An 8,695-nucleotide genomic window follows, 5' to 3' on the forward strand; every position below is an offset into this window, starting at 1 on the left:
CTAAGGCCTGCCTGTAGGTTGAGGGTCCCTTGCATTTGGGTGTGGCTCTGCATCAGCTCCATTGATCGATTGAAATGGAGTTTTATTTTCCTGATAAATGGCTCTTCTGTAGCCAAATGCACTGCAGATTAAACATAATTTCATCACTTGAGTATTTAACAGGAAAGGATGAAGATCAAAAGAACTGCTGTGTCATGTTTTATGTCAAAACCTCTTTGATTTTAATTGAGATTTCATCACTCTGTTGAGGTCACATATACCGTCACTCATGAAAGTCATATCATCATGCCCTATAACTGTACCTTTGGTTGAAGAACACGGAGGGTTGTAGTTAATTTATTTATTATACATATCCATCCAACCTTAGTTATTATTTTTCATTTTGATTATTGATGGTATATTATGTGTGGATCTACTGTTGCCTTCTATCACAAATGACTGGTTCAGGAAAGAACAAAAGTAAACGATTACAAAGTGACTGTATCCCTCACAGGACAAGTCTCTTATTACTCCATCCAACAACCTTTGGAAAAAAAAAAAAAACTTTTTTTGAATCCACAAACATCACTTGAATTAAGCTCCTTCCTGACCTAAAGGCTTTGCCCCCAGACTCCCATCCAGATTGCCTTGGATTTGCTTCCTGAGTGGTGGGCATCACAAGCTATTTTCCTCATTTTTGCCTTTTTGTTTTGATTATTTCATGCACCGGTGAGTGTAGCTTTTTTCTCCTCCCTTTATTAACAGCATCATTGGATTTACCCGGTTAGTGCAGTCATTTTGTAAAAGTATACCAAAGAATTAAGTGTTGTACAGATTTATTTTCATTAACTTGCAAAGGAAATGCCGTAGTTGTCTGCCAGGAGCCTTTTTCTGCTTGGCACAATGTCTGTTAGTATTCTGGAAAAGGTTGACAAGCCATAAAGTACATTTTGGCTTGATAGATGATGTAGACTGTTTTGTTTTTTTATTTTCATGTATATGATCCGTGTAAGTGCGGTCTTTCCAGTATATATGTATTTGAGGGTTATAGCATGGAGGCCACAGCACTATTTTATTTATTTATATATTTATTTATTTATTTTTTATGGATAGTCATTGTTTTGTTAAAAGAAATAGCAAGTGGTTCAGTTTTTAAAAATTACTATGTTCTAACAAATTAACCAAAATACACAAGACAGGCTTCACCAAACTTTAGTTGAAATGTAACCATCTTGAGTTAAGAGCATTTAATTGGAAGAGCCATTCTCAAGATTGGTTGATTTATTTTTTATTTATTTATTTATTTATTGATTTATTTATTTATTTTTATTTTATTTAAAAACAAAAAAATTATCTCAATATGTACTGAGTTTAAAGATGTACAGTATATAATATGAACTGGTAGTGAGTACTTTATTCAGCTTTGAGATTTTTTTTTTTTGTCCAATCTCTAGAGTTTGCCTTAGTTTAATAAACTTCCATTAATTCTTTTGTAGTATTTGTGTTTCAAGAAAAAGAGTAGATTAGTATCATATTATCTATATATTTTGTGTGTGAATATTTAGAGGATAGTGGTTCATTTCCGTTATTATTTAAGAGTTGTTAGATAAAGGAATTTTTGTCCATCAGGATGTGAAATAGAGGATATTTGATGTAGGCAAGTCATTTCATTACCAATATAGGAATTTTGTGACCTTGTTCTGGTAAAATCATGTCATCTTTGGTTAATGAGAATAGAAGACTGCTGTTCATATTTTCATTTTTGGGGAAAAAAAAAAAAAAGTTATGAATTTATTAATTTTGAGATTTCATCTTTTTCATCATTATCACTTATGAAATACCCATATCAATGAAGAAGACAGGCAGTCATCTCTTTGCTTGTTGTTTCCTCCCAACATAGTCCCAAAACTGTTTTGATAATATTTGAAAGTAAAATGACACTTTAAAGATTATAGACCAGAAATCATTGCAAAAACCTGTCATTTATTTAACAGTTTTAATTTCAGTTGCCATTATCAATTTAAGCTTAAAAAATTTAATCCTTAAAGCTTATAACACTATTGATAAAGAGCTTCTTTCCATTTCAGACTCTCAGTTGCAAATACCAAAAGCTCTACAGGATGGGGGAGGGAGTGGAGCCCATATACGTGGACCTTGCCTCCGAGAGTGACGATCCACACGTCACCATAATTGAAAGCCTCTGTCTCCGTTGCCAAGAAATGGTGAGTTATTGGTGTCATCATTGTGTGATAGTTGTTTGAAAAGTACCTTTTTTATATAATTTTATGTAATACGAACTTCAGAAATAGAAGATCACACTGATCCATGTTTAACAATGGTACAGCATGCTCATCAAAATACTGTTTTTGTGTGAGAAGCTAGGGTACTTGTGAGTCACTACCATTGGCTTGTGGTCAGTATCCAGCTTCTTCCAAGCTAGGAATGTAAAAGGTGAAGGTACAATTTTTTTCATCACAAATCAATAAATGTGTTAACCCTAAAAAGGGTAAATTTGGTCTTCAATACTTTAAGAATTCTCTCCACCATAATTTGGTACTCTTCCTCAACTAGTTCTGGTCTTGCTCAATATTATCATCATGGAGTGCTGGTGATGGCCTTCATTTGTGATATTTATCTTAAATTTCATCTCAATATTTCTCTGAATTATTATTAGTATTGTTTGTATGTGTGTGTATTTATTTATTTATTTAATTATTTATCATCATCATCATCATCATCATTGTTAATATTGTTAGCATTTTTTACTATTATTGATATCTCATGATTATTACATTATCAGGGAACCACCCGTCTGCTGATGACCCGAATCCCGCACTTCCGCGAGGTGATCTTAACCTCCTTCGACTGCTCCCACTGTGGCCACCACAACACAGGCTTCCAACCGGGCCGCGTGCAAGAGTTGGGGGTGCGCTACGAGCTGGCCATAAAGGAGGCACGGGACCTGAGTCGTCAGGTGGTCAAGTCAGACCATGCCACCTTCAGCATCCCCGAGGTGGAGCTGGAAATCCCAGGAGATAGCGAGAAGGGAGGTGAGCCTTTCAGTAGGATGAGGATGCGGGTAAGAAGGTGGGAGGCGGGTGAGAGCGTAGGGATGGAAGGGGAACCAGGGAAGAGGTGAAGGGAGATGGCGATGTGCGAATGGAAGGGGAGAGGGAATGAAGTGAAAGCCTGTGAAGGGGGAATCACAGAATCAGGGAAAAAGGAGGAGGAAATGAAACTGAATGGGAGAAGGAAGTTATGGATATTGTGAAAAGATGGAAGAGAGGCAGACAGGCAAGGTTGGGGTAAGGAAAGGGGAAGTGGTGCGAGTAATGGGGAAGAGGGAAGGGAAATAATAATGGGAGATGAAGCAGAGAGAGGGAAATAGGAGTAAATGTATATGTCATGTATTAAAAAACTGTAAGGTATATAAAGCATATTCAGAGGGAAAAAAAATCATATTTTGTCTGTCTGTCTGTTTCTGCCTGCTTAGTTGACATCCATTTGGTTTCAGAGGTGACCACAGTGGAAGGGATCATCCGCCGCACGATTGAAGGGCTTAACCAGGATCAGTCTGCCAGAAGGCTGATTAATCCCGAAATTGCAGAACAGATTGAGATCTTTATGGATAAGCTAACTTCCCTCCTGTCACTTGAGGAGCCCTTCACGATAGTTGTATGTCCTCCTTTCCATCTTTTTTTCCCTCTTCCTTTTTTGTGTCAATACGTCTAGATATTTTACAGAAAGATATATGATAACAGCATTGTTGATGATAATGATAATCTTAGTAAGCAAAATGCTAATGACCTGACACCATCCCAATGTGTAGGTGGACGACACCACAGGCAACAGCTTTGTGGAGAACCCCTTTGCCCCCAAACCAGACCCGGAGCTAAAGAAAAAGAATTACAGAAGAACGGCCGAGCAGAACATGGCTCTCGGCCTACAGGAAGTGGAAACTGAGCTGACAGCCGTCCAGGAAGCTGAGGAAGAAGAGGAGAAGGAAGAGGAGGAAGGAAATGGAGAGGGAGAAGGAGAGGAAGGCAAGGAAGAGGAAGAGAAAGAAGACATCAAGAATGAAGTGTTGAGCTTTTCTACGTTGTGCGATCGGTGTTCAAAGCCCGTCGAGACCAAGATGAAGGTCACGCAGATTCCATACTTTCAGGTAAGACTTAGCATGGGTTTCTGTAAATTGTTGTTGTTGTTGCTGTTATTGTTATTATTCTTATTCTTATTCTTATTACTATTACTATTATTATTATTATTACTATTATTATTATTATTATTATTATTATTATTACGTATGTGCTGCAGCTGTTGTCATTGTCATATGCATTGTTTCCATTTTATTATGTGTTCTGCTGATTCTTTTTTGTTGTAATGGCATTAGTTTGATGATAGAGGATAAATTATCATAAGTGTAACCACAGACATCCATTTTTGACATGATTTTAGAATGAATTTGGTTGCATATTTCCAAATGCCAGGTATTGAAAGGTTGCTAGGTAGTCCCATTCATTTGCGTATCTGTAATGGGAAGTATGCAGTAACGGCTTTCAAAATGTTAAGAAGTAGACTGTGAGTGCAACTGCAAGAATGTAATGATTGTTTCCTCCTCTTTTTTTATTACTGATATGGATTATTCCTTGCCTTTTGTTTTTTTCTTAATTTCTTTTAACCCCCTACTGACGGGTGAAGAAAATTTTAAAAAATGGTTAATGGCAACGAGCCGAATTTGAGTCTGGGAGTTCGGTACATCAAGCTGAACCTCTAGGGTTAATAGCTTTCTTATGTATTTCCATTCTTCATCATGGCAGAAAAACTTATTGTAGCTGTTTCTCTCTCTCTCTCTCTCTCTCTCTCTCTCTCTCTCTCTCTCTTTATCTCTCTATCTCTCTCTTTTTCTTGTTCTTTTTTTTCCTGCTGTTTTATCAACATGGTAGAAAGTTTAGCCTTTCTTTTTCATCCACCGTCAGTGTATGAATTCCCATTCTCGCTCATCAACAAAATGTACATCTTCATTCTCCATCGCCTTTACCTTCCCTTCCCAGGAGGTTATCATCATGGCCACCCACTGCGAGAGCTGTGGGAACCGCACGAACGAGGTCAAGAGTGGCAGCGGCATCCACGAGAAGGGCAAGAAGATCAGCCTGAAGATCACCGACCCGACCGACTTGGCCCGCGACGTCCTCAAGACCGAGACGTGCACCGTGGAGATCCCCGAGCTCGACCTCTACATTGGAAGTGGAATCCTCGGTGGGAAGTAAGTGGAGCTGTATTGCGTGGGGTTGGTTGGGCAGCCGTGTTTGGTTCGTTGTGGTGGTTAAGGGGGTAGGGGGGTTCAGAACCTTTGCAAATGGTCCTCCGTAACCTTCAACCTAACACACTGCTGCCAGAGATGATGTGAATGTACCTGCCGCTGTGAGTTTATGGATTGTATTTACGCATTGATGGCTCCACAAGGGGCTAGTCACCAAAGAGTAAGGTTTATACTAATCCTACCCATCTCACCTATTTACACTTTTTCTTTATTTTTGGAAATTTATATATTTTTTTATATAGCTGTTAGTATTGTCAAAAACATGATTGATAATGATGTTATTGGCAATAATAACATCATAATCAATATTAATGGCACACACACAAAAAATAATTTCAAAAATTCAAGGACGGGAGGTCATGTAGTCTACTAATTGACTCCTTGGGTGCTTTTGCTCTTGTGAAGCCTATTATGCGTAAAAGCAGGTTTCATTACCTCTTCATGAACCTGCGTTTGTGCCTTGGGTATTTTATATCCTTTCATTTATATCCTGTTTCTTTAATCCTTTTGTCCAAGTTCTTTTAAGGATTTTTTGTTTTGAGTTAAAAGCATGGTAGCTGTGTAATTCATGTTTCAGATTGATTTCCAAGTTTAATATATTTCACAACTTTTCTTATTGTTGAAATTAAGTTCCTTTACATGACAGGTTGTAATTTTTTGGCATCGGGAAGACAGTAAAAAAAATTTGAAATATATTTTTACCAGACAGATTAATTTAAAATAGTTCTGTAACTCGGTGAAAAGGACACAGATAGTTAAATGCACCTAAGGCTTAAAAAAATGAATAGATCAAATAGAGAAATAAATTAATAAATAAACTTCAGTCTTAAACCGCTTTAGCTTACACAAAATTTCTCCTCTCAAGGTTCACCACCCTGGAGGGCCTGGTGACAGACATCCGCGAGGACCTCAAGAGCAACCCCTTCCTCTCAGGAGACTCCTCCCAGAGTGAACGCAGGGCCGTGATGGAGAAGCTTACAGACGACTTGACTTCGGTGAGCGAATTGGGATCTGTGGTGTGTGAGAGACATGAATGGGTGTGCGGTGTTTAGGGTTGATAATGAAGCTCAGATGCAAGTGGTTAAGATTATCTTTTGTGTGTGTAAGTGTGTGTGTGTGTGTGTGTTTGTGTGTGTGTGTGTGTGTAAGGCTGACATTTATTTTATTCATCTTAATTTTAGCAACCTGCTTTTCAACAGGTCATAAATGGAGAACTCCTGGTAACAATCACCATGGACGACCCGGCCGGCAACAGCTACTTGCAGAATGTCTATGCCCCTGATGATGACCCAGAGATGACAATTGAGGAATATGAGCGCACCTTCGACCAGAATGAAACCCTGGGACTGAATGACATGAAAACGGAGAACTACGAAGAGGAGATAGTCGAGTCCAAGGCAGTGGTAGCATGATCGTCAATCCCTGTCTAGCACTGTTTATTGTCGTCTTTGTTGTTATTTATAGCAATAGTTATGATAATTGGTGATGATGCTTATGCAGAGCTATTTAAGATGTAAATATGAAAGGCAAGGAGTCTTATATTCTCAATATAAATAATTGTTTGTTACAATTTTGTGTTGGTGAAAGGAGAGAGAGAGAAAAAAAGAAAAAGAAAAAAAGAAAACAGCCATCTTTTCATTACTTCTTTGAATTGCTGATTTAATGGATTAGGTCAAACAGATTATAACATGTAGGCAAAGTAAAAGTTCTCTACGACAAATACGTGTACCTCTGGGATATACTTTCGGGCCAGACTTGTACTGATGTCCTCGTCTTACTTAGTGTAGCATTAACTCGCATTCCAGACTTAGTCTCACATACGCTACTGTATAGAGCCATATTAAAAGTTATGTTGTGAAAGTCTACATACATGTATGAAATTTGAAAAAGTTGATTGTGTGTGATGAGATTAAAAAAAAAAAAAGAAAAAAAAAAGAGAGATGAAAATAATGCCTATGTTTAATATAAAGAACAGTCTTTTGACCGTGAATATCTTCTGTAACTTTTATACAAGTATTTAACCTCTCAAAGTCCACTCTTTGTTTTTGAAAAAAAATCTGTCTATTCTTTATTTACATGTCATAGTGCTCATACACCAACAGATAGCATAGGAAATAATTCGATTAAATAAAAAAAATAAAACATGAAAATAGGATAAGCAGACTATATAGAGCAGGAGAAGAAAACTTAAGGGTATTTCAGGAAAGTAAGTACAAATTTTTTTTGCAACAGATTTGCTAAATAGTTTTATTTCTTTTTTTATGAACTTTTTGTCTTCTTTCTTTCATTCTTTCCTACCTGAAGAAAAGAAACAAATTGGAGGTTCTACAAGGGTATAGGAACACTTACCTTTGAAAGTGTCATTCTTTGTTGCATTGTCGTTGACATTGCTGTGTCGGGAAAATCCTTACAAAAACAATGGACATTTACCGTTCAACTGGATATTTTGAACTTATTGATTATTATTATTTCTCTGAGGTGATAACAGACCTAAGTTCCAAAGAGTGGTCGGGGAAAGTCCTTCTCATCCGTCATTGGGTCATAGCGACTTTGTCTCATTTTCACGTTCCATCTCACCATTAGGGATTGTGGAGGCTGGGCTCCCCTTTCAGGAGGCTGGAGTTAGAATAAATTAATAGAGGAATATGAAGTGTGCGTTTTTCTTGATCCTTTCGATTGGCCGTGGGAATTTAAAGGGGGTTGATGTAGTAAGGAAGGTAGATTATAAGGAGAAGGCCATGTGATGTAGTAATAGAAAAAATATAATTTAAAAAAATTTACTACATGGCACGGATTGATCTAATGGTTGTATTTTAGAGATTTTTATCCAAGATTTGTGAAAGAATGTATATAACAGAAGAAATTCTATTCAATATCAAAATTGTCGTTAAAGCCTTGATTTAGAGATAGTATTTGGGTGATTAACATTTGTTTAATAGAGTCCGAAATTTTTATTTTGTAACTAATTTTTCTAGTCACAGAAAATGCTGATAATAAAATAATGCCATCACTGAACTGATTTATAAATATTTAACCCATTTGCCCCATGTGGCAAGAATACATGCCATGCCCACTGTAATACACGTTTATTTATTGTATTTACACATAGATGGCTCTACAAGTTCATAATCACCAAATAGCCAGTTATCAGAACTACCTATCTCACCCGGTTACCCTTTTCCTTCACTTTAGGAAAGGGTCTTTTGTATCATTTCATTGTCTAGAATATTTAATGACAATCTAATTATCATAACATCAATAACAATAATAACAGTATTGATAGCAATGGTATTGATAAGAAAAACACATTTTCCAACTAATTCAAGGAATTGGGAAATCAGGATCGGTAACTAAGACCTACTGATAGACTCCTTACCGCCTGAGCACATTTGGAGC

The 8,695-nt window shown here is 37.1% G+C and overlaps 1 protein-coding gene across 1 annotated transcript in view; it reads left to right on the forward strand.

Moving 5' to 3' along the window:
• Positions 1-7,949, forward strand: part of LOC125032439 (zinc finger protein ZPR1-like) — a 9,064-nt gene extending 1,115 nt beyond the window's left edge. The window contains exons 2-8 of the mRNA XM_047623562.1: positions 2,067-2,201; positions 2,780-3,029; positions 3,494-3,654; positions 3,809-4,144; positions 5,031-5,242; positions 6,165-6,294; positions 6,499-7,949. Of these exons, the coding sequence (XP_047479518.1) occupies positions 2,100-2,201; positions 2,780-3,029; positions 3,494-3,654; positions 3,809-4,144; positions 5,031-5,242; positions 6,165-6,294; positions 6,499-6,711 (1,404 nt within the window). The 5' untranslated portion in view covers positions 2,067-2,099 and the 3' untranslated portion in view covers positions 6,712-7,949. The remainder of the gene's footprint in view (positions 1-2,066; positions 2,202-2,779; positions 3,030-3,493; positions 3,655-3,808; positions 4,145-5,030; positions 5,243-6,164; positions 6,295-6,498) is intronic.
• Positions 7,950-8,695: the final 746 nt, after the last annotated feature.

This window comes from Penaeus chinensis, chromosome 14, assembly GCF_019202785.1.
Source record: "Penaeus chinensis breed Huanghai No. 1 chromosome 14, ASM1920278v2, whole genome shotgun sequence".
Taxonomy (NCBI): Eukaryota; Metazoa; Arthropoda; class Malacostraca; order Decapoda; family Penaeidae; genus Penaeus; species Penaeus chinensis.